A 26293-nucleotide genomic window follows, 5' to 3' on the forward strand; every position below is an offset into this window, starting at 1 on the left:
ACTAACTTGTCTGTACTCTAGGGAATAATCAATGCAGCATGCACAAGTACATGGGACTTAGTAGACCCAAAGAGTTTAGAGGAGGACAGGATAAGGCTGAGGACATTTTGGGACAGTATCCTTAAGTGTTTAAATAAAACAGTTCCATAAAAAAAGATCAGAATTGCTGGCGATTTTACACTAGCAGACAAAACAGACACTGATGTGTATACCTAAAATTTGAAGCTCATTCAGATATAGCTTCTCAAGCAGACTAATGATGCTGAAGTCTAACGTGTTTAACTTCTTTACTGAAAGGGTTGTGAGGCATTGGAACGGGCTGCTCAGGGAAGTGGTGGAGTCACCATCCCTGGAGGTCTTTAAAAGACGTTTAGATGTAGTGCTTAGTGATACGGTTTAGTGGAGGACTGGTTAGTGTTAGGTCAGGGGTTGGACTCGATCTTGAGGTCTCTTCCAACCTAGAAATGCTGTGACTGCCATGTTTTTTTTCATTCAATAAGACTGACATAACTGGCAAGCAGTTAGGCTCTGTTTTCTGTGCATATGATCTGGGTATACATGCCTCTTTGTACAGTTAAATATTTTCAAAGTACTCAGTAAGGAAACAGAGACCTTTTTCCAGGTAAAAATTACATCTATCAGGCTACCCTGGTGAGCACAGATTACAAAGCAGGTCTTTGCTGATGTTACATATACTTTTTCCAACTCTTTTTCTCAGTAAGTTCCAATTTTCTGTGTCATCTTAGGATGCTGTCTAATAATGGAAAAAGGTACTTCAACTCAGATGTGTACACACCACCTTTAAGAACTTCAGGAACATTTAGCTGCTGTCACGTCTCCTATATCTACATCTCTGTTTTCATTTGATCCGAAAGAAATAAAAACAACCTAAGTTTTCAGGGCCAGGTTTAAAGTAATCTATTTTCTTTAGTTGACAACAGGTTTATGAGTTCATTGAGATTTGTCTTTAAAATTACCCTAAAGTCTAATGTGTAAGTTAATTATCTCCAGACAAGCATCTCCAATAATAAATCATGCCCACTGAGCATGTCATCATAGACATAAAAAACAATTATCATTTGTATGAAATACCACAAAATTCATCCCTACATCATGTACCACACCTCGTTACACAGAGACAGCAAATGATTTGCATCTCAACAAAATGCCTGTTATGCCTTTGAATAGGCTTTTTTATGTGAAGTAGATATCCATGTTACACATACATTGGTCTTCTGCCCAATTTCTTAGCTTTTAGTATTTAAGTGATTCATTAATATTATTTTTCTCTCTTCCCCCTTGTTCAGATGAATCATAACACTGGGCAGTCTTAAATCCTCTTGCAAACAAGTTCAAGTAAATTAGGAATTTACCAGTCATTAACAAAAAGTTATTTTCCTCTCTCAAGAGAAGTAGTAACTGACCGTGTAGATGATGTTAATCTCTCTCAATGGTGATTAATACAGATGCACTTAAATCATCTGCGATCAACATAAAGAAATAGAGTGTAATTAACAGTCAAGTCTCATCTGAAAATTACTGCCATCTAAGCAAAAAAGAAGATGTGACTTACAATTTAGTTTCAGCAATAATTATAGAGAGGAGGTAGACACTTGTGATGCATTCTGTGTGATCCTCAGAACATGTCTGCAATGCTCAACAAGCATTACAGAGTCTAAGTTACCCATTGTTACTAAGGATCAATACATCCATCCCCACCCTTACGGTGGCAGCACAATACATGGTCCACGCGGATAACTTGAAGAGTTGATAAACTACAGTTACACGTTTATAAAAATATATGTGAAGTGAGAGAGAAACTCCACTGAATCTTCATATGCTAACATAAATTGTAACTGCTCTGACTCCTTCATTCAGCTCATATGCCACACCTTGTCTGTAAGGTTAGCAGTCAAGCTTTTGTGTCTTTGTGCATATGTTAATCCCCAAGTTGCACCAATTCAGAAGTATGCACCAGAGAACTCACTTGTAACAGAAAGCTGCATTCAGATAGGTTTTATATATGAATAGTTACAGAAGACCTGCAGAGTACACCTTCAGATAGGTTGCTGGGTTTTGTCTTGGTTTAAAGTGTCTTCATTTTTTTTTTTTTTATCTTTTTTTTTTTTTTTTTAGACTTTCCAAGGATCCAGACAATATAATCTTTTGCTTGAAAACTCATTCTAATCCCCTCCCCTAACCAGTAGATAGGTCCAGCTGTTCTCATGCACCAGTTGCTTCACTTCCTAAGCTATACAAATACCCATTACAGAAGACATTGCCTCCTGTATCTAGCCCGTCAGTAAACAACTCCTTGCTTCACTGAAGAAGGCCCTGCCCCACCTTACCTTTTGGTGATCCGTTGGCATGCTTCAGTATAAAACATCTATCTCTGAATTTAAATTTAAACAAATGATGGGACCTTACAGGTTAGTATTAAGCAGGAGAAATATACACTGATTCTTGAATGAAAAGAGAAATGATAAGCATTAAGCCTCAAGTGATAACACCTTTTGGAATACTAATATTCAATCACTTTTGGTATGCTGTAAGAACTGTATCAAGCAAAGACTTATTTTATACCGGTTTAAAGCTTGGAAAGGCAAGAACAACAACACTATACTGAACTCTTATCACTAGAAGTGAGATTAAGATACGGTGAAGTTTTTGTATTCACAGTAATTAATTTATTCCTACATTAAGTCTGAGTTGTTAAAAAAAGGAAGCCTAACACAGTGAAACATGCACTTTAAAAGAAAACAGTAATCATAAGGATAATGAAAGTAGCTAAAAAAAAGTAAAATGAAACAAGATAGGAAACTGAAGCACATAACTTTTTTTTTTTCTCCCCTCTCCTCTCCACATGATTTACAGCCTCTACAGACCTAACATCTGGAAAATGAAGCAAGCTACTCTCAAGTAAACCCCCTTCTTTCTACTTGCTTGAGTACATAAACATAACTCTCAGAAAAGAAAAACACCAATTGCTATTATTATTATTATTATTTTACCAACATTTATCATTTCTGCCTAGTCCTCAAGATACTCAGCTCATCATACACCTTCCATGGTTATTCTTTTCCTTATTCCAACTTTTTTTTTTGTGTTACTGCTGTCTGTCTCTTCTCAGATGACATACCTCAGCTGGGCACTGCAATTTTGTAGAGAATCTCCAGGGGACTTTTAGCAAAGAGGAGCCAGAGAAGCCTCTCGAGCCATAAACCCAAACACAGACTTTGGCCAATCAGTACAGGGTAGGAGTCTTTCCAATAACTGAAGAATGAATTTAGCAGAACATACACCTACATTTTCTTCCTTATCTGCAGATTCTCATTTAGCAATGTCCTCTTTAACTTGGGGAAAACTTTTTCTTCATATCTATCACTTGAGAATCAGAATGTTTTATATCAAATCCTGTAGCCTTCATTTGCCACCTGGTGCTAAGTGATAGATATTCATTAACATAATGATTACTTAAGCAGTGTTTCTTCCAAAATCACTACCATTTTTTCTTCAACTTAATTGCTTGTAAAAAGCAAACTCTAAGAAATTGGAGTACTCTTACTACCAACCCTTACTCATCTTAGAAGACCAGCCTGAGGAACCAGAGGTAAGATGACAGTTGACAAACAAACAAAAATTTAGAGCTGCAAAATAAAACAGCAGCACGCATGGGTAGATGATTTGTCTCTCTGTAGTCATCAACAGAACGATATTCATTATAACCTGCAGCTGTTTTTCTCTCCCAGTTTGTTCTCTGTAAAGATTTTTGCATGTTGTAATACCATAAAGTAGGAGGTGTGGTAGTATAAGGTGAATGATAGTATAGAAACATACAACCAGAAGTGAAATCTGCAGTCTTTTAACCACACATTCATTGTAGAATGCAATTTTCTGGTACACGCTTGGACTTCATTCTTTGAATGAATTGTAAGGAAAAAAAAAAATCTTATAAGAAAGGATCTGATATTGTAACAACACTTTCAACCCACATGCTACAGTTAGTTCTGCTCACAGAAACACCTCATGCTTCCTATAGGACATTGATCTGGAAGGTATGCCATGCATTTTCCCAGGGCTGCCAACATATACCTCATTGTAAATCAGGAGAGAAAATAGTCTGAGGTTCTATTTTTTCCTTGTATAAAACAGATACCTTAGCTAATGAATTTCCACAATGTCTCGAAGACTCTTAATTAGAAAATGAATCCAAACAGAACCAACATAAATTAAACAAGCACATATGTAAGTCTTTACTAAAGATATCTTTTTTTTCGCTTTTAACCTCTTACAAAAAGAGATTATAAAGAATGCTCCAGAACATACATGGTGTTCAAAATACATGGAAGCTATTAAAAAGTCTCCTCAGAGCACAAGCCACTTTCACAACCTTAAAAATGGTATCAGATCTTGATAAACCATAGGCCATACGATGAATTTTGTATTAAATTTTAATCTAGTGATGCACAGTAGAAAATAATGATCACCAAATTGCTTTTGTGACCAGTTATCACCAACAGAGTACTCAGGGAAGAGCAAGAAGGCCTGAATTCAGTGGATAGCATCCTTAAAAAATAAATAAGAGTGACTGGAATATCCAGAAAGGTCCCAAAGAAGAGACCTCCCTAGCATTCATCCAGAAAAGTTTATCATTTTTTTTAAAAACAAAAACAAAGCAACACAATTGTTCCTGAAAATTCAAGTTGTTAAATACATATTAAATGAGTTACCTTAACCTCGTTTTGCCTGTTTTAATACCTGGTTTAACTCTTCTTCCTACAGCTTGCTTTATGGTTTAACCAATTACCTTTTTAAAGTTCTATTTAATTATCAGTTTAATAAACTTTTGTAACTGTCAGGATATACAAATATATTTCTCCTATACTTTTTTTTTTTTTATATATAATCATTTGATCCATTGCCTTGTTTCTTTCAACACAAAAAAATTGCCTAATGGAAGAACAAGGCTTTGAAAAAAGGAAGACGGGCAGCATCTTCGAATATGACAGCACACAGCATGTGGTAGATTTCAGTTAGTCAAAAAGACTGATCTCATGGAAAGCTTGCATATATTTTGCAAAGTAAGAGGGTGTAGTGGGTTTACGTGGCAAGGTTTTGGTAGCAGGGAGCCATAGGGGTGGTTTCTGTGAGAAAGATCTAGAAGCTGCCCCATGTTTGGGAAGGGCCCCATTGTTTTCCAGATCCGAGCCAATAAGCGATGTTGTTTTTCGCCTCTGTGAGAGCATATTTAAGACAGGGAAAAAACGCTGCGCCACACAGCAGCCGGGAGAGTGAGAGGAGCGAGGAACAGCCTTGCGCCAAGGTCAGTGTAGAAGGAGGGGGAGAGGTGCTCCAGGCGCCGGAGCAGAAGTCCCCTGCGGCCTGTGGTGAGGACCATGGTGAAGCAGGATGTCCCCCTGCAGCCCATGGAGTACCACGGTGGAGCAGGGTTCCACGCTGCAGCCCGTGGAGGAGACCACGGTGGAGCAGGTGGCCCTGCACCGACGGAGGCTGCCGCCTGTGGAAGACCCCTGCCGGAGCAGATTCCGGGCCGGACCTGTAGCCCGTGGAGAGGAGCCCACGCAGGAGCAGGTGATCTGGCAGGAGCTGCTGCCCGTAGGGGAGCCAGGTTGGAGCAGTTTTCTCCTGAGGGATGGACCCCGTGGTACGGACCCATATCTGGAGCAGTTCTGAAAGAGCTGCTGCCTGTGGGAAGCCCACGCCGGATCAGTTCATCAAGGACTGCATCCCGTGGGTGGGACCCCACAGCACAGGGGACGAGAGTGACCGAGAAGGAGCGGCAGAGAAGAAGTGCTGTAGACTGACCATAACCCCCATTCCCCGTTCCCCTGCGCCGCTCGGGGGGAGGAGGTGGAAGAGGGTGGATGGGGGGGGAAGGTGCTTTTGGTTTTTTGTTCTTTGTTTTCTCACTTCTCTCGCTTGTTAGTTGTAGGCAATAAATCTTACTATCTCCTTATGCCGAGTCTGTTTTGCCCGTTACAATAATTATTGCGTGATTTTCTCGTCCTTATCTCAATCCTTGAGCCCTTTTCACATATTTTCTCCCCATTCCTCTTTGAGGAGGGGGAGTGAGAGAGCGGCTGTGGTGGAGCTCGGCTGCCCACTCGAGCGGAACCACGACAGTCTTTTTGGCGCCCAACGTGGGGCTCGAGGAATTTGAGATAAGGATGATAGTTAGTAGAAGTAACGGGCAAAAATATGTGTAGGATGATTGTTAGGAATGTACAAGTTGTGAAGAATTTAAGAAAGCAGTAACTGTGATATGTTAGTGTGGTGAAGGGACGAGGGGTGGTGTGTGTGTGTAAAATGTCCACCTTGTCGGTGCTGTGATGATGTTATGTTTATTTTGGTGTGGTGAATTCTTTTTCTTTTTGATGTAAGTGAAGTTTGTGAAGGTTGTTGTGATAATTGTAAAGTAAGAGTATGTTGTGAGTAGTCTTAAATATGCTTTTAACAGAGGCGAGGGGTGGAATGTAGTGGGTTTACGTGGCAAGGTTTTGGTAGCAGGGAGCCATAGGGGTGGTTTCTGTGAGAAAGATCTAGAAGCTGCCCCATGTTTGGGAAGGGCCCCATTGTTTTCCAGATCCGAGCCAATAAGCGATGTTGTTTTTCGCCTCTGTGAGAGCATATTTAAGACAGGGAAAAAACGCTGCGCCACACAGCAGCCGGGAGAGTGAGAGGAGCGAGGAACAGCCTTGCGCCAAGGTCAGTGTAGAAGGAGGGGGAGAGGTGCTCCAGGCGCCGGAGCAGAAGTCCCCTGCGGCCTGTGGTGAGGACCATGGTGAAGCAGGATGTCCCCCTGCAGCCCATGGAGTACCACGGTGGAGCAGGGTTCCACGCTGCAGCCCGTGGAGGAGACCACGGTGGAGCAGGTGGCCCTGCACCGACGGAGGCTGCCGCCTGTGGAAGACCCCTGCCGGAGCAGATTCCGGGCCGGACCTGTAGCCCGTGGAGAGGAGCCCACGCAGGAGCAGGTGATCTGGCAGGAGCTGCTGCCCGTAGGGGAGCCAGGTTGGAGCAGTTTTCTCCTGAGGGATGGACCCCGTGGTACGGACCCATATCTGGAGCAGTTCTGAAAGAGCTGCTGCCTGTGGGAAGCCCACGCCGGATCAGTTCATCAAGGACTGCATCCCGTGGGTGGGACCCCACAGCACAGGGGACGAGAGTGACCGAGAAGGAGCGGCAGAGAAGAAGTGCTGTAGACTGACCATAACCCCCATTCCCCGTTCCCCTGCGCCGCTCGGGGGGAGGAGGTGGAAGAGGGTGGATGGGGGGGGAAGGTGCTTTTGGTTTTTTGTTCTTTGTTTTCTCACTTCTCTCGCTTGTTAGTTGTAGGCAATAAATCTTACTATCTCCTTATGCCGAGTCTGTTTTGCCCGTTACAATAATTATTGCGTGATTTTCTCGTCCTTATCTCAATCCTTGAGCCCTTTTCACATATTTTCTCCCCATTCCTCTTTGAGGAGGGGGAGTGAGAGAGCGGCTGTGGTGGAGCTCGGCTGCCCACTCGAGCGGAACCACGACAGAGGGCATATCGTCTCGCATTTAAAGTGTCATTTCAAAAGGCTATTGTTGGTGATAGACATGATAAGCAGTAATAACAGGCCCAAGAGAGCACCGTAACTTAGCTTTGGATACTCACAAATATAAGACAAATGCTCCTAAATCCATCCTGACCACAAAAGAGAAACTGAAGTTCAACTAGTTCTGTATTTCCTGCTAGTGAACATCTTCAGGCATAAAATTAGCCAAACTACACCACAAACAGTCAACAGAACTTTTAGCACTAATAGCAACAGCGATTAGTAGCTTAGATTTACATATCTGATGTCTGTAGATATCAGATAATGTTAGGAAAAAGTCAAAAAAGTTCTGTTGAACTCATTCGTAAGAGAAGAATTGATAATATTCAAAACCAAGTTATAGAGAAAGACTATGTGCCTTCATTATTAATTCTGAGAAATCCCATTTTGGTACTTGTGTACATATCCCCTCTTCCTTCCACTGAGCACCACCAAGAAGAGTCTAACTTCAATTTCCCCTATTAACATCCCAGAAGGCAACCAAAAGAAACGAGATCCCATCTTAGACTAAGATGGGATCTTCCTAAGACTGAATAAATTCATATATCTGTACTTCTCCTCACATGTTCTCCAGTTACTTGATAGCATTTTACAAACATGTTTTATTACAACAGCTGAAGAATATATAGTGGCTCGTTCAATTATGTCCAACCATTTATGCTTAACATGAGTTATGGAATTCTAACCCATTAGGCTTAACATTCATATTGACAGTATCTTCTGCTTTTTAGCCTTTTTGTTGTTGTTTTTTAATGTTTGCTTTGAGAAAGCAAGAAAAAAGGGTATGGTAAAAAAATAGAGTGCCAGGATTTTTAAAATGGTGGCAATGAGTGCTAGCCTTAACCCTTGCTTCAGAGTCACCCTGCAATACACCAAGTGCTTCCAGAAGACTCCAAACATTGTAAATTCTTCTGTAACTCAGCAGCAGACTAAGACTGTCAGTCATTCACATCAGGTCTGTATACTGGACCCTGACATTCCTCATGCTTACTTATACTTTCTCTAGGTTCCAGTGAAATGTCAACAACTCCCCAGCTCATTCAAATCCTGCAAATGTCACATCCCTCTTCCACTATGAATTGATGCATAAGACATGGCAAACAAGAGCATTAAGCAATACGACTAGCTTCTACCTCTAGTAAATGTCTTGGCTACTTCATTTAGAAAGGAAAACAAGTGCTTCCTTCCCAGCCCCCTCCCCACCACATCTGGGGAAAAAAAAAAAAAAAAAAAAAAAACACCTCTCAAAAACTTTCCAGTCTTAGTCTCATTTTCTCAAAGAATTCCACACTTTCACTAAAGCCACTTTCACCCCAACTTCCATATTTGAATATTTGCTCTCACAAAGGAAAAGTTTATTTTCTTTTTGCAAGCCACATTGTTTTGAACTAACTGATGCTTGCAATAGCAGATTAGATCAGCTCTTTCTACAGTAGGTGAGGATCTGGTCAGTTTTCACTTAACTTTCTCAGTGAGAAAAATTAATTATCACTCCATTTCATCCTTTGCCTTCTTGAAAATAGCAATACTACACCATAAGTTCAGGACTATGCATTTGTCAAGTAGATTAACTCTGCCATGAAGTACTTCTACAGTTCTCAAATAGATTCTACTGATACAAAAATCTAATGAGCACACACACACACCAGCTCCCCTTCTTCTGGCACCAAATCTTTGCTCCCTGTTCGTCCCATTCGGTCATTCAATAAACACGATGAGTGCTGAAGACACAGAACTGTAGAGTATGACGCTTGTTATTTTATATTAATAGTATAGGGTCTATCTATACTCACTATGTGCAGTTGCAGAAAGTCACCAAGCCCAGGGGCACTGTCAATCCTCACAAGAATGCCATCCTTCACTGTTGTGCTGAAGCCCACAGCAAGACGGTCTGTCCTTGTGCTTGGTCTGTCATTAGCTGGCCAGGTGTACAAGATGAGACCTCCACTCTTCCCAAATATATATGTGGCACCAGCTACAAAACAGAAAACCAAAGAAAAAGAAGCATTAATTATTCGTTTCATTTATTTGTCAACTCTGGAAATAATTCTGCGGCTTCTGAAAAGGAATATATGCAAGCATATGCTTTCATTAGTTAACACGGGAAAATCAAGGCCCCCTACTGACGAGGCTACTGACAACACACAGAGAAGACTCCATGCAAATCAATTTGTCAATGAGGGAAATATATTTTCCAGGCTCTGCTAAGTAATAGTGGAGGACAGCACAATAAAATACATTTTGCGACAAGTGACATGGAGAGTCCTCTTGGATATTTACAACACATGTTATAATGCACACGAAATGGCTATTTAGACTGCCCTCTCACATGTGTTCCACAAGTTTTCCTTTGCTGAGCCACAACCCTGAAATGCTAGATGCTTTTTCTAACAGAAAGAGATAAGAAGATGAAATAGCTTTTTAAATCAGACAAAATGTATCTGTTCTCCCACCATTAGCCTTGCACCATTAGACTCAATAACAAACAACATAATTTCTTCCTTATGGAAAGTTCATCCTTCAGATGAACATGGACTCAAGACTCCAAATACTTCCAGTTAGTAATCTAAATGTGCATGTATGTTATTCAGAGCATCCTCATGTTCCTACATACATAACAGCAGGAGAACCACAAGCAAACAAACACACTTCCTCTTGAGGTATAAATCACTGAAGACTTCTCTACTGTATGCAACCAGCTAAATTATAACTTACATTGGGAGCCTGAGATATTTTGGTTCCTAAATAAAGGCAAGCAGCCTTTGAGATAAAGATAAGTGAAACGCTTATCATGAATGAATGATTTCACTAATGCTTAATATCATCCCAGACAATGCCAGATAACATAATGCTTTTTTTTTTTTTTTTTTTTTTCAGGGGACAGAAAGGGGGGAAGAGTGTAAAGAAGAGAGAAACACCAAAAAGCAACCAATCAAATATCTATTTCAGAAGCATGGGATATGGGACTCAGTCTTATTTGGGTATTCAGAGGAAATACTTGGCCTCTTTGAGGCTTACCTTGTCTTCAGTTCAAGACTCCTCACAGTGGGAGACTATTTTTTTCAACACCGCTTAAGACTTTTGGAAATCTAGTACACGCATCTCCAGCATAATTTGTTTGGAAATTTGTTCCCTTTTTGTTTGTTTTTTTTTAAGAAGGACAATACCAAACCTCTCCAAACCTGAATGCTGTCCTCTCACATTTACAAGGGCCATCTCAGCTCAGTTAGACAGACACACCAGTGAGAAATTTACCATCACAGATGAATAAGCTGAGAAGCAGAAGTGTTCAGAGACCACTTTCTCACTTGTACTCAACACTCAAAGTTAGGAGCAGGATTTTTATAACTCATCAAAACAGCCTCTGAGCTTCTTGGAAAATGTGATTAAAATTGCCATTCCAGATCCAAATCTACAGGCAAGTCAGGAATACATCTCAGTGCCTCAGCCACTTACTGTACCTGAGTTTCTAAGTACTATTACAACAGGTCACAAGCTACAAAATAATAAGCAAAAATATCCAGTTCCCATTTCAGCACCAGGGATGCGACATCTGTGGACAGCACAGGACAACACGGTACATTTTCCAGTCTGAGTGAAACTACAACTAATGCTATTTCTCCCCCCACGTATACCAACCAGCAATGTGTATCAAATAACCCTGAGAAGAATAAGCATAACTAGATAAAGAAACAGGTTGAATCTTATATGGGTCACTTCAACACTTGCCTACAAAGCTGCAGCTCCAGTAAAGCTCTTCATGACCTGAATTCCAACTGAATAGTACATATTAGTGGAAATAATTGATACCCTTCACCCTAGTTTAAGAAGCTTCCTCTCAGCACATATTACCAAGACAGCAAAAACTCAGGCACATAGAAGGGAAATGATTTATAAGCAGCTGACTCAATGATAAGAGTGAAAACGCATCCATGTTCCCTATCTTCCAGGTCTCCGCATACCCACCAGAACACACACTCAGTAAACTCAAACTGATGTCTGAAATCAGAACTAAGTAGGAAATTTCACTTTTAAGTGTGAGTTAACAGAAAACCACACTGACATACTGGAACTTTGAGCATGCATCATTTCAGTTTCAGAAAGGTTAATTCTACAGACTGAACTCTAACTGCTCATCAAGATGAAGATGCATGACTTGCAAAATATGTAGAGTATGTTTTTGTTTCTTTGCTTTTAAACACATCCCCAACTATATATGTAAACTCTCCAAGTTAGCAATGTTAGCAATGACTGTGTATTGAATTATCTATGGCTTTCACCATAGTTGGGAATACAAACTGCCCACTATAAACTACATTACAAATATCTTCCTTCAGTAATTAGCTTGTTCTGAAAGCTGTGTGTATTTCATTACAGATTAAAGCAAGACACATCAGCATGTTAAGTAAAGCAAGATGAGTTTACGTATTGTTAATGACTTCATGGATTAAAACCTGCTTTCCAAAACTATTCTCACTTGAACTGCAAGTTTGGTTGGTTTCCTTCTACTACCACCTCCCCGCTTCCCCTATAAAGGGCCTGATAACCAGGTAAAAAAAAAAAAAAAAAAAAAAAAGAGGCAAGACAAACTTGGAAGAGAGTTCTTCGCTATTTATAAAGACAGATGATTTCATTGCCTAAGAGCCATTTGGCTGCAGGTAGAGCATGTCAGAGCTCCTGTGAGCTCCAATTAGAACCAATTATGTCTTCATAGGCCTGTCATGGGACTTAACTGCTTAACAGAGCTCATTTTTCCCTCACAAAACACAGCTTTTGTTTCTAGGCTTAACTTGAAGAAATTCAGTACTTTGGGTTTACTTGTATGCACAAAACTCCATCAAATGAAACCACCAAGAGATCACTACCTAAACTAACCTTTTAACAGAAGCCTGATGGCCAGCAGTTGTTTCTTTATTGTACAGGTCAAAATTACCTGCATAATAATAGATGGGCTGGTTGGTTCACCTGTGCATAGCTGAATGTACTATTATTTGTTGTGTATGTAAGTGCCCCTTTCGATTCCTTCCACTTTGAGGCTATACAGGATACAAGTTGCTCTGTGTTGAAATCCATGTCATGTTAACTTCATACAAATAAATTAGCTTTCCTCCTGAAGTATAAACAGAATAGTCACTCCTATCTAAAAACACAAGGTGCAGATGTTAACTAAAAATTGAAGAGGAAGAATAATTGGAATTACTACTACAAAGCGATCATATTAGAAAAGCAAACAAAAATCCAAACAAACATTTGACTTGAGTGCTTCTGTTTGACTGCAGCTGCCATGAGATCGTTCTCAGAGTTTGAAACTTAAGAGAACCGAACAAGATTAAAAAGTAGAGTTTCTCTTCCTCCCATGACAATTTCTATTTAAGACTGATGATGGATAGGACACTGTTAACGAGCAGCTACTGGATGTCTAGGTTTTCCTCATTGTTCAAGGCTTAGTTGCATAACTAATTTAATAAACAACCCCAACCATGCCCTGGAAACAAGGAATTCTGAGGGACTATTAATTCCGTGGTATTTATTGCTAGTGTTTCACTACTTCCACTATATTACCCACACTTTGTAAATACAACAAAAGATACAAGTGCACAAAAATGATTTTCCTCCTCAACTGTGAGAAATCCCACTTCTCACAGTGCCCTGGGCCACCTTTACCGTACAAATGTGCGAAAACAAACAGGAGCAGAATATGTTCAGCTGCTTTACTGGGATGCTGCATGCAGAATTTGGAGCTCAGAGAAGCCAAGAAATATATGGTAAGGAAACACTGTAGAGATTTAAGCTACTAGGACACCACTACCCGTTTAGTGTACATAAGACTACAATTTCTCATAAAAATAAAGTTTAGCAAAATGGCAGTTGACTACTATAACTTTGGTATTTAGAGATGTAAAAAATTAGAGACCGACATGTCACAATACATGTGACAAAGCTGCTGTTCAGAGCCTGACTACTTAGCTTAGGGAAGTTGTGCATTTTGCTAGCTACATTCATGGACAGAACTGTTAGATTATTTAGTTCCAGTCAAAACAAAATAGTTCAAGGCAAAATCCTCATCACAGAAAATTCCTAACAGAAAAGTTATCAGCAATGTTATAAGCCACAGCAAGTAAAACCTCACAGTGAGTTGTGCTAAGAAACATTTACTTGAAGTTGGCACCACCATCTATAATTTTAAATCAGTTATCATTTTTTCTAATCATTGCCCAAAGTCCTCAAAATCTATCTTAAGGAAGAGTATCCTTCAATCAATGCTGAAGAACTGCAGCAGCTCCATCTTGCCTAGAACTAATCCTGTAAAGCAGTAGAGAACAAGTCTGCCACATTTACACAAGATATAACTTCTTTTGTCCCTTAGGGATTCTGCAAATCTCCTGCTGTTAAATAAAAACATTCTCTATTTGCATCTACAAAGTCATTTTATCAACAGCCCATTTTGTCTTGGCTACACCATAACTCAAACTATTCTTCACTGTGGCCAAGAAAATATCATGTCTGACAGATATTACAGCCCACGAACACATAGACATAGTTTACAACAGCAACTCTGGACTGGGATGAGTTTAATGTACTGTGAGCTGCACAGTTCAGATTTTTAAAACCAAAAAGCGCCTTTAACATGAAAATTAATAAGGATCTCAGGTAACGATTGTAGCTTTTAACCAGGTCTGAGTTAAAAGAACAAAAATTTATGACCAGAATCCCACATTCCTTCATGACAATATTGACTAAACAATCTGAACTGAGGTAATCTCACATTGTTATACTGACAGCTAACAAACTTTTGTTTTTATTCAGGCACAGGGAAATAAAGACAATAAACAATTAAACAAACACTCAGGAAAATACCTTTCCTCCCCCTCCTCTGCCTGAACTGCAGCCCACCATCAACCATCCCCTTCCTAGTCTGAACTTCCCAGCACATGACACTTGGCTCCTTATCCTCCCTGCCCTCCGCAGAGACAGTGCAGGAGATCAGGGTTGATGCATGGAAGTTTTTCTGCCATTCCCCACTTCTTGTTTATTTTCTGTGTGCTAGCATGGGTTTTACACCAGACCCCAGTCCCTCAGGGACATAGCTGTTCCTGCACAGGTCCCCTGTAGGCCCCAGGCATGCCCCTGCACGTGATTGTCCACAGGCCTCACTGAGTTCCTCAGCAGCGTGCATGTTCTCACACAGGATCCCAGGGGCCCCATTCCTTAAGGGATGTCACTACCCCAGGCTGCAGTGCCCTCAAAGGCACATGTCATCCGGCACAGAGAGCCAGTTTCCAAGAAGATCTCCAGCACGTCCCCAGCCATATCCCCTTGCATGTGCCTTTTCCTAATCCTTCTTCTGTGCCCCCTTCCATGCTTCCTCACGTGCCACCTCCTGTGTTAACTGTCGCTAGCAGCTATCATCCGTTCTTGACCATTTCTGAGCAGTGGCATTACATGCTTCTCTGATCAGTTGAAGTTCTAGCATGCAGTGGGCTGTTTTCACCCACGTCAGAGCCAGCTGTGACTAGCGCAGGGCAGTTCACAGCCTCTTACCATACCAGTGCTCTGCACCCCCTGCCGCTCATGCAGCCAGAAGTCTCCTGCTCATGGTGGTAATTCACCATAATGATATTTCGGGTTATTTATCATGGTAACATCTCTCTACCTAAAATAACACGAGACACTGCATGTACCTTTCTCTCAGTTATTGCCTTTGTTCTGCATAGGATTCTAAATACATAGTGTTACTTCACATTTGGGTAAAAGGACTGGAAGACTATTTTTACTTTCCTTAATAAGGGAAGAAATGGAAGATACACAATTTTAGAAGTCAGACTGAAGTATAAAAACAAAATAACCCTATTATTTTTCTTACCCTATTGCTACGTTTTTGGGGGGATTTTTTTTTTTTTTTTTTTCCTTTTTGTGACTACTTCATGGTCCTACTATATTTCCTGATAGTCTATTTTTCTAATTTTTTTTTTTTTTCTGATGAGCCACCTATGGTACATCGTATGTAACTATAAAGGTCCTACCATGTTTACTAATAATTAAGGCATTAGTAAAGGAACGCAAGTTAGAATTCTGGCATGAAAGCAGGCGAGAAAAGTTCAGACACACAACTGCTGAAACTCAATAAGGAGATGATGCTTCCTGCAGCAGTAAATGTTAGGTGGTCATGTAATGAAAAAAAACATAGCTCCCAAAAAAACAAGGTGGAGAGAACTATTCTGCCCTAGCAAGTGGAGATGAACAAAACAACAAGGGAGAGTTGTAAAACAATTTATGTTCAGATTAATAGAAATCTCTGATCAAATAGAGTAGAGGTTTTGACTGAAATAGCTCTGAATGAAAATCTCAAACTAGCGTCCAGGTCTTTGCCCAACAGTTTTGAGTGTTTCAAATAAAAATAAAAGTAATAAGTAAAGGTAAATCAGATTAACCTGATTACTACCCCCAAAGATTCAGGTCTCTCCCAGATATTCACAGCTTAAGGCAAACTGCGTATTTGACCACTCAGTTCACAGACAGGAAAAGAATGGCATAGCTCTTCATGGCTTTATTCAGTTCAACATCTTATTTGCACTAGCTGTTCTCTTCAGGAAAAATATACACAGACTGAGAAAAAATAAAGCTTCTGACAATTGTTTTTCCAGCTTTTTCCTTCTGGCACATCAAAGAGGCCGTGCAACTGTGCAACTCTGAGTTTCCTCCAAATTAATTTCTTAGGAGTAAAAAATTAAAAGAATGGTAAAAGAATGTTTTGAGGACAGATAATGAGTGTCCATATCCATTAAGATTAACAGTGATTAAAACAGGTAAAATCCTTACCTAATTTTGCAATAAACTCCTGAATAGCATGGATTTGACTGACTTCATAACTGGAAATCACCAGAACTGGGTCAACTCTAAGTGTGCTGGAAGATCTGTATTGTCTAGAGAAGACCTATTATGTGTTTCCTATTTCCAGTTTTTGTGATAAACATTTAAAAATTATTCCTATGGGTGCTATCCACTACACACACTGTATACAGGTACCATTATCAAACTAATTAAGGACTGAGGGGGTAAAAAAAAAAAAAAAGTCAAGAAGCAGGTTGACTGAATTTAAGATTCATAAATGGTTTTAGGATTCAAGTAAGAAAATAACAGCACTAATACCAAGAAGCTTGCCAACCCCCTTCCCTCTGTCCTTCCATATTTGCAAAAACATCAGCCACCCTTAACACCTTCTTAATAATAAAGAACTAAAGGTAGGTGCTTTAGCAAAGTTTACAGGGGAGCTGGCCATCATTATCTGACTTGATTATTCCTTCAAAGGATCCTTCTTGGGAGAAAACAGAGACAGACCTGATACATTTTATGACATGACTGCTGAAATGTCCATTTATTTAATCAAGAGTTTTAAACTGCCTAAGAATAAAAAAATATAAGGCCCTGAAGAACACAAAGCTTCCTGTCTAATCCCCCCCAAAAACAAGCATCTGTGCTTAAAAAGACTTCTTATGAAGTAGCTCTTTTTCATTTCAGGACACTTTTTCTCTTGACAATCTTCTGAGATGCAGATTGAACGATATTTTCTTCTCCCTCCTCAGAAAACATACGTTGTTTTTTATGAAACTGCAATTCCTTTCCACCTATAAAATATGAAGAAGCTTATTCTACGCAAAAAGGAGTTAGGATATCTGCAAGACTAACTCAAAATGGAAGCAGCAATTTGGATCATGCCTTCTTTGTTTGTCTGTCTTTTTCAATGACAGCAAATTAGTACGAGTCACTGTCCTCCCCATATGTGTGCATCAGCCAACAATCGGATCAGACAGTATGCTGCTTCTCATTAGTTACACTGCATTAAAAAGATTGGACGAAAAAAAAGGGAAAGAGGAAGGGAGTGTTCCTAGAACTACCAGTCAGTCCAAGATTCAAGTTCACACTTGAACCATGAATTTCCCTAAATCCAGCACACAGAGAATATCAATTTTTCCCTCTAATCTGAGTTAGTGATAGGGCACATCGGGGATATTTGCTATTTTGGAAGGAATTTAGGGATTAGCTGCTAACTAAAGTATGCCCAAGATTACCGAAGACGTACCAACTTAAACATAACAGATTACAGCCAGGAAATATTCTTTGTTAGTATTTTCATTTACATAAAATGAACGTGTTAACTAATTCATTGTCATATCTTTATCACTGACCTTAAGTGGACACCCAGGGAAAACAGAGAACAAAGCAAGCGTTACTTCCTTAAAGTACACACCCAGACTGTGAGCCCTTTTAGACACTGCCTCAGCCTTATACAGTTCATTTATACAGTAATTCCAAACAGACCTAATTTCCAGGTATTTATCAAGTCTCCCCTTGAAAGCATTTAGAAGTTTTGCATTCACAATAATGGCTTACAAACATTCAGCTTCACATACTTAACTCTGTCACTGATTCAGCTAGCTGAACAGCCAGCCATGTGCTTTAGCAAAGGCAACTGGCAGCATCCTAAGCTGCATTGAGAGGACCGCAGCCAGCAGTTCAAGTGATTATTCCTCTTTATTCAGTGTTTGTTAGACCATATCTAGAGTAATGCATCCAATTTTGGGGACCCTAACACAAACAGACATTGACAAACTGAAGTGAGTTCACTGGAGGGCCACAAATACTGTCACAGGAGACTGAAGTGTCTGGCCTGTTAGGAAAGACCAAAGGAATTGGGCTTACTCATCTTGGAGAAAACAACTTCAAGGGGACCTAAGGGCAATCTCACAGCACTTGCACAGAAGTTAATGAGAAGACAAAAGCCATGGCCTTCACTGATGAATAACTTGAGAACAAGCAGCAATGGACATAGTTTGAAATAAGAGATTCCGACTTCACGGGATTAAAAGTGTTTTTTTTTCCTCCTCACAAAGACAGATACACAGTCAAACAGGTCATTCAAGGAGATTTGAGAGCCTCCATGCATGGAGTTCTCAATACCTGACTACATGAAATCCCAAGCAATCTGATCTGACCTCATAGCTGACCCTGCTCCGAGCAGGGGTTTGAAGTAGAGACTTTCTAAGGTCCCTTCCAGCCTGTTACTCTATTAAGTGAAGAATCACCTTCATTTTTCATACTTGCTCTTGATAAATAGATGTTCCCTAGTTCTTATACTGGAAGACACAGTGATCTGTCCCTTTATCTATCCTCTCAGTGTCAACCTTGCCTCGTGGAGTGTTATCGTACCACCAGCCTCAGCCCACAAGTCCTGTCTTTCAGTTGAATCATCAATTTCAGCCCCCACATCTTTAGGCAGACATATGACAGACATCAATCTAAAAGAGGTCCACAAGGACAATCCCTCCAGGACTTCTCTATGCACCACAGAAAAACAAAAACATCTTACAAAAAACATGTACTGCTTGTAACAAATACAGAACTTGCATTAGAGGAAGACAAAAGTCTTAAAACCAAAATGCACCAGAAGCAGTCAAAAAAAGTTAAAAATCCTCCAACTGAAATATGAAAATAGCTGAGTGTAAGTGCCCAGAGAACAGTGCCCAGTTACTGTGACCCTTGCAGGACAGGTTTGGGAGCGCAGATATCAGGGAGAAAATGTTACCTGCCACCTGGTGAGAAACTTCATCGGGGCAATGGTAACTAAATTCAGTAAAAGCAGATGCAAGAATTTCTTAGTTGCATTCATCTGCCAAAGAGAAACTGGAATCTGAATGTGATTTCTTATTTCTTGGCATTTCCTGATAAAACAGCCCACAGAGAGAATGTCCTTGGAGAAGCCCAGAAGGCAGCATGCCAGAGGAACTTAACTCAGAGACTACTGTTAGCAGACAAAAGCACAGTAGGATTCATAGCACATTTGGGGCCTGGAGTGAGAACAGGGATGTTAGTTAACTAAAATAGTTTTTCAGAATCTGAATGGTAACAAGATGGCCTAGACAGCTCAGAATGGATGGAGGCTAGAGTGCTATTACTGATCCCAGCCCGTTCAGTTCTTCCCTAAAATAAATTCTCTCTAGTTTTGATCCTTAAGCTATGGCTTATGGCATTAAAACAAATGAACTATCAGGAAAAAAAAAATAACTACAAACACAAGCACTGTTCTCTCACTTTCATTTACTCACCTCATGTTTAGAAGAGATAACATACAGAATACAAGGTTTTGCTTGTTTTAAACTGGCCACTCAGTAAGAGTAAGTAATTCTTTTTTCTTCCTTAAACACACGTTCACATTTCTATAGTCTATGTAGAAAAAAACAGTAAATACAGTTTACATTTATGGTCTCCACAGCAGGAGACCAAAGCCCAAACTTTCAGGCTTGAATGTGGAAATGGGTTAGACTCCAAATACTAGCTACTAGATACTCCCCAGAGCCACAGAAGGTGACTAAATCACACACCAAGTCTGCAGCAAAGCTACTCTAACCTGCTGGCCACAAGCATTTCAGAAGCATGCTATAAAAATAGCAAGTTTCATTCTGAAAACCTACTCTTTTGCTACTTATTACTGTAAACACAGACTAGTCCTTTAGAATTAAGTGGGGCTGTTTTGGTCTGCCAAGAAAACCTACACTAGGAATTCTGAGCTTTTTCACCTCACCCCAAATACATCATTATCCATTACAACTACCGGAAGGCCAGGGATGAGAAAAAATACCTGTTTAGAAGCTTACCTTCCCAAAGACTCTCTAACCTTCCCCCCAAGGTCACATAGCGGGAATGCAAAAACAAAACAATCCAGAACTAATAGTACAGCATACAAACCCCTCCATAAATGATAACGCAACTTTTCTTAGTTTTCTTCTCTTCTCACCACCATGAAAAGACAGTCATCGTTACAAGAGGTGTACTGGTGTAAGCTTTATACAGGCGATCTGTTTAAAAGGTACTGTGCCAAAGTAAAAGACAAGTGTAATGGTTGTTTAATCATTCTCACCATGAAGTGCCAATTCTTTAGTCTCTTATGACATTCATGAATGATGCAGAGGGCTGGCATGATGAATGCAGAGCAATTCCGACTGACAGATACTTTCAGAGAATTTATATCCTTCCCATACTCCCAGGACAAAAGGGCTCTTGAGCTGAGTTATCATTTGTTCCATGAGAGGATTTACAGTCTTGCCAGCAACTCCTTTTACCTTACTCTCTAAAGCGTTTATTTTGATATACTGATTGTGATCATTCAAGAACAACTGTATCTGAAGAAAGTCAGCTGAGGAGAGAAAAAGCACAGTGGTTCTGAATAACTCGCTCACCTTGACCCAGGACTTTCTTCCCCTCAGCCAGTTTGCTTTGTCTTTGGTATCAGTTCTTTCCCGGCATCCTCTGCCATCCCCATTACAATCGTAATATCACTCAAGGGAGACATCTAATCTCCCATGCCTGGCTACCCTTCTTTCAAGGCAAAATACGAAGTTTAGCAGAAAAGCACTGCCACCCCACACCTCTTTCATCATTCTACTAGAAAGCAGCTTCTCCAGACATCACAGTTTTTGCACCAGACTTGAGTGGCCTATGTCTTACAGCTACAAGCAGCAACAGCTCCTAACATGGGACTCAATGGCAAAGCTGCACCTGGGCCTCATCTGGAGGAGCAGGCCAATACAGGAACCATGGAATATCCTGAGTTGAAAGGGACTCATAACGATCACTGAGTCCAACTCCTCATGTAACACACAGCCTCAACAGCACCGGCTGATCAAGATATTCCCACTGCTATGAGAAACATCACCAGACAAATCGCACAAGTCACGTTTGCCCACAAGAAGCCAACACTTCTTACCCCAGGCAGAGGCTACCACAGGCTCTTATGGCTTTGATATTCAGCCACTCTCCAAAAGTTCATCTGAGGCAAGTATATTGTCAGGAAATCAGCAGTTAAAAACTAGACTATAAAATGCATCATCATCTCAGAGACCCAGAGTGCATGGCCTTCAGTAGCATGGCACAATATACTCATTTGTGTGAGACATGTTATTGAAAGGGCTGTGGGCTGCCTGCATTGATCTAATGATCACAGCAATTTCCCTACACTTCATTTTGAAAGTATTAGGTGACTTCAGGCACAGAAGCAATAAGTTTCTATGAATATTACAGATAATATCCATAACATTCTCACAGAGAAGGCTATTGTAATCTCTTACAAATTTTAAATTATGCTTTAACGCTACATTTTTGCACCTGTATACAGCGTTTGATCTTAAATGCCCTGGCACATCCTATTCTTGAAGAGGGTTTATATAAATTATCAGGAGGAATTTAACTGCTTGCCTTGAAATGAACCTGTCATTGTATTAAAAAGCAATGCACCCCATCACCACATAGTACTATGGTAGACTACTTACAGCTGCTATGCAAACACCTACTTAGACAGGGAGCAGGGACTCAGTTAACCATATGGCATTTAACAGGTATTACTAAGAGGTTTTAGATAGCAAATTTAAATGAATAAGGCTAAGGAAACAGCTAAAATGGATAGAATACATCCTCTTAACCTCACCCCCTACTCTAATTGATAAAGATTTCCTTCATTCATATCTTTCAAGAGCATCTTCATCTCCATCTCTTTGAGCACTGACCCTCGATATTTTAGTATAGCTTGATTGTCAAATGCCAGCTACAGTCCCAGTAAAGCATTTAGTTGATAGATCATTTCTTTGGCAGGTAGCGTGGAGAAGAGTGCACTTTTGGTACACCTGACAGGATGCCAAAGGCATACAATTCTTCAGAAACCCCAGTTCTGTTCTTCCTAAAGATGATGTGTGTGCGTGGAAGCTGAAGAAATCTCTCTCAAGTAAGCTGGAAAAATAAATCCCAGTATATCTTTTTTTTCTCTCCTGCACTGTAAATGCAAACTATTGATCTACCTCTCACTCTTTCATGCCTTTCACACGCTTCAATAATACAGAGGATTTTTTCTTCATCCTTTCATCTCTAGGCCTGGAATGCCCCTTAAGCCCCATGTTAAGGGTCACTCATTCTTCCTCAAACTGCAGCAATTGCATCCTCCAGAGCCCTACAGGTGACAGCTAGAGAGAATGCAAATAGCACAATCACTTACATCTTTGACTTCTTCAGAGAGTGAGAAAAGTAGACAGATTTAAAAATTATTATTATTTAAATAAACCCTAGGTTTTTAAACTTCAGATGACTTACATTTAATTTTTTAGAAACATCCTTCTGAATACAATATAACAAACAGAATTTGGCCCAAGATGAAGAGTAACTTCCAAGAACTGCACCTTGCATTGAAGTTAAATTGGCAACGCTGAGTAACTGATGGCTCAACCATCAGGAACCATAACTTCTTGCGTCTATTGAACACAAAGATCACATCGGCTTATTTCCTACAATTGCCTAGAAGCAAAGAACTGTAGAATAATTGGAAGGAACCTCTCAAAGTCACACTGTTCCCCTCTTCTCCAACTCAAAGCAGGGCTGACAAGATCAAGATCCTCAAGGACTTGTCCAGTTATGTTTTGAATATGCCAAACGAAGGACATTCCGTAGCTTCTCCAGGCAATTGCTTCCTTATGGTGGGAACGTGCCTAGAAACCCAGTTAATTAATCTAATGTTTTCTCCTTCATTGTGACCAAGTCAAATAGTCTCTGTCATGTAGTAGACTTGGAGCTACAGACTGGCTCTTCAGATTTAGGCGTTCTTCTCCAGATCCAACTCACAGCTTTGTTCTACCTTTAGCAGGGAATAAGATTACTACAGGATTGTTTTTGCTTTTCCAAAAGAGACTGTTGTTACAAGATGCTCACAAAGCCTGTGGGAGCTGTGGTTTCTTCAGGGAAGTCCTTCTAACATGTCGTTCTGACAACTGTATCTTCCCTTCAGTACTACTAAAACCATCAGGATGCAACAACACAAAGTAAACTCAAGAAAAAGCCCATTTTCTTTCACTGGCCTCAGAAGTGTAGGCTGTTATATGGCCTTATTCTAATTTGTTCAAAGGCTCACCGACAATTCCAAGAGGTATCTTCCTTACAGGGCAAACTTTGAGTTACTCGTTATGTTTAGGCATTATTTCATTTCTTTTTACCTACAGTTTCCCTATCACTTTTGCTAAATCTTAAAATGGTTTAAATATAAACAGGACTCTCTGCCTTTTCTCTCCATTTGATCCTCCAGTAAAGTCATAAAATGCTGGATAGAAAAGAGCACAATAATTGGCACAGCAGAACAATGAAGTCAAAAACACGAGGAAAGGGAGTGACATTCTGACATTGCAACAAATGTCAGTCTAGAGCAATTCATATTTGGTCCATGACTTGAAAATGCAAATACATTTAATTATGAATGAAAACATGCCCAGTTGCAGTACTTAAGACAGCATCTACTTGCACCTTAACTCTTACTCAAATACAATACCTTCTGTAACCTAATGAGGAAATACTAGGGGAAAATAATTATTTGAAACCTGAAGTTGCTGCTAATGAAGTTTTCTATCTATTACAGAACATATAAGAAATTCCTCCATCAGTTGCATTCTTCTCTAACATATTCCACAAGTGAGTGAAACAGATCTCTCTCTTTCAAGGAAATCTTCACAAAACACTGCAAGAGCAGATGTATCCCCCACACAGTGAAAAAGTATAATAGACATTTTTCTGGTTATTTTGGCATTAGGCATAGACTGTCGGTAACCAATTCTTATCACAGTCAAGGAGGAGGAAATGATTTACATGGCAGCTAGACCATCCAGTGGAAAAACCCTAGAAACCAAACACAAAATGCAAAAGATATAGAGTCCTATCTTCTGAGTTAAGTCAAGTGGGTATACGCTGTAAAAAAGTTTAAGACTGCCTCGTGTGAGATAATTTGCACTGCTGTGGTTAGGGCTAAACTACCCCAGCATATATAAAAAATGCTTTACAGAAGAACAAACGCAGCTCGCGTGCTAGTGGATGTCTTGGTCTTGTAGTGAATAACTTGGTGTGTGAATAACTAGTGAATAACTTGGTCTTATTTGTGTCCTCACTGAAAATAAAGCAATCCAGCTATTGAGCAGCTATGACATTTCTGTGTTCAGTCAGCAATGACTCACAAAATGGCAACTCTCTTAACTGCTGGTTAAACAAGTTAGCAATCTCAAGAACATTAGTAACAAAAAAAACATTGGATTTTTCTGACATGACTTAAGATTAATTTTGTAGAAACAAAGGAATCAAGATAAACCATAAAAACAACAACATAATGGCAGCACAAAAAGAAATAAAGCAGAAGTTTGCCATATAAACTCCCAAAAGCACAAGTTTCAGGTCCCACAGCAGTTGTAAACTACTGATGCCCATGTAACAAAAAAAAAAAAAAAAAACACACATAAGAGCCATTCACTTCCCTTCCACACACCTTTTAACAGCACCTTGCTTAAGAAGTTTATGGGAAAGCATGAATTTAGAACCAGAGAATATCACAAGTTGGAAGAGACCCCACAAGGATAATTGAGCCCAACTCCTCCAGCGATTTCCATCATCATATTATCACTTAACCCTTAATTTCAGATGCATAGATTTATAACCTATATTTATATATAGATTTATATATATAATATATATTTACATATAGATTCATTAAGTAATATACAACTGAAATGCTTCATTTTACATACAGCAAGCATATTGTTATAAACCTTTTCATTACATGGGGAAAAGCTAAAGAAGTAGCTTCCTTTGATCAGATAGCAAAACTCATTTTTACTTCAACAACATCATCATCATACATTTTTGCACTCGTGTTTATTCCTCCTTCCATGCTACCCGTTGCATGCAGAAAGGAAGACAAATCCCAACATTATTTCCTCCAACTCTTCTCCCATGATGTACATCTTCAAGACCCATGAGAAGCGAGTTATGAAACGACGGCTAGGGTAAGTAGCATTTAATCAGACGGAACAGTGTCATTAAGTTCCTAGTTACATGTGCATATCATGTAAGGTTGGTCACTGATTAGACTCTCTAGAGACTACTGCAATACAATCCAGAGGTATTGCTCTCTGAAATTACATCCTTTCCAGCACTCTGAAATCAAGTTCTTCTTGCTTCCAGGCACACAAACCTATTACTGCAGCTCCCATTATTCCTTTGATTTTCCTTGTGTTTCTTACTACATTCGTTTGCCTCCATTTCGACATTCCAGAGTACCAGCTCCTATGCAGCAACTAAGATTACTCATTGGTTTGTTCAGTGCTGGCCAAGAGGATCCTGATCTTTTACCAGCCACCCCTATACAAGCAAATAATCTTGTCAACACCAAGGTATCCATCAATAATGTTGAAACATAGACATCTGAAAAGCATGCATTTCCATTCATTCACTTGAATTCAAATTATTAACCTAGTTAAATTTGCCAAGAAAAACAGATAAAAGTCTGTAAGCAAAAAAGGGTGGAGTTACCCATATTCTTACATAAATTATCCAGAACTAGAAGGAGTAACTGATGAGATTTTAAGAAGCTGTATAGTATACATATAGCCCATTTAAAGAGTGTTTGAAAGATGCATGTAGTGAGTACTGAGATAAACTTCCAAAGCAACACCAAAAATAAACAGGCAGCAGTCATGAGAAGAAACTGGGGTGTGGTGGTATTGGGAGAAATGAAGAAGTAGCTGAGAATTGAAAACAAAAAGTAAAAGAATTGATCAGCTCTCTCTAGTCGAAGTACTTCCTTCCAGCTAAGTCCTTCAATGGCCCAACCAACTACT

At 39.8% G+C, this 26293-nt stretch overlaps 1 protein-coding gene across 5 annotated transcripts in view; it reads right to left on the bottom strand.

The window, feature by feature from the left end:
- Positions 1-26293, bottom strand: part of NRXN3 (neurexin 3) — a gene marked incomplete at its 5' end in the record, with an annotated part of 932654 nt that overhangs the window by 247987 nt on the left and 658374 nt on the right. For all 5 annotated transcript variants that reach the window (XM_084286893.1, XM_084286894.1, XM_084286895.1 and 2 more), the window contains one exon: positions 9398-9579. In XM_084286893.1, the coding sequence (XP_084143019.1) occupies positions 9398-9579 (182 nt within the window). The remainder of the gene's footprint in view (positions 1-9397; positions 9580-26293) is intronic.

This window comes from Netta rufina, assembly GCF_964035555.1.
Source record: "Netta rufina genome assembly, chromosome: 5".
Classification (NCBI taxonomy): Eukaryota; Metazoa; Chordata; class Aves; order Anseriformes; family Anatidae; genus Netta; species Netta rufina.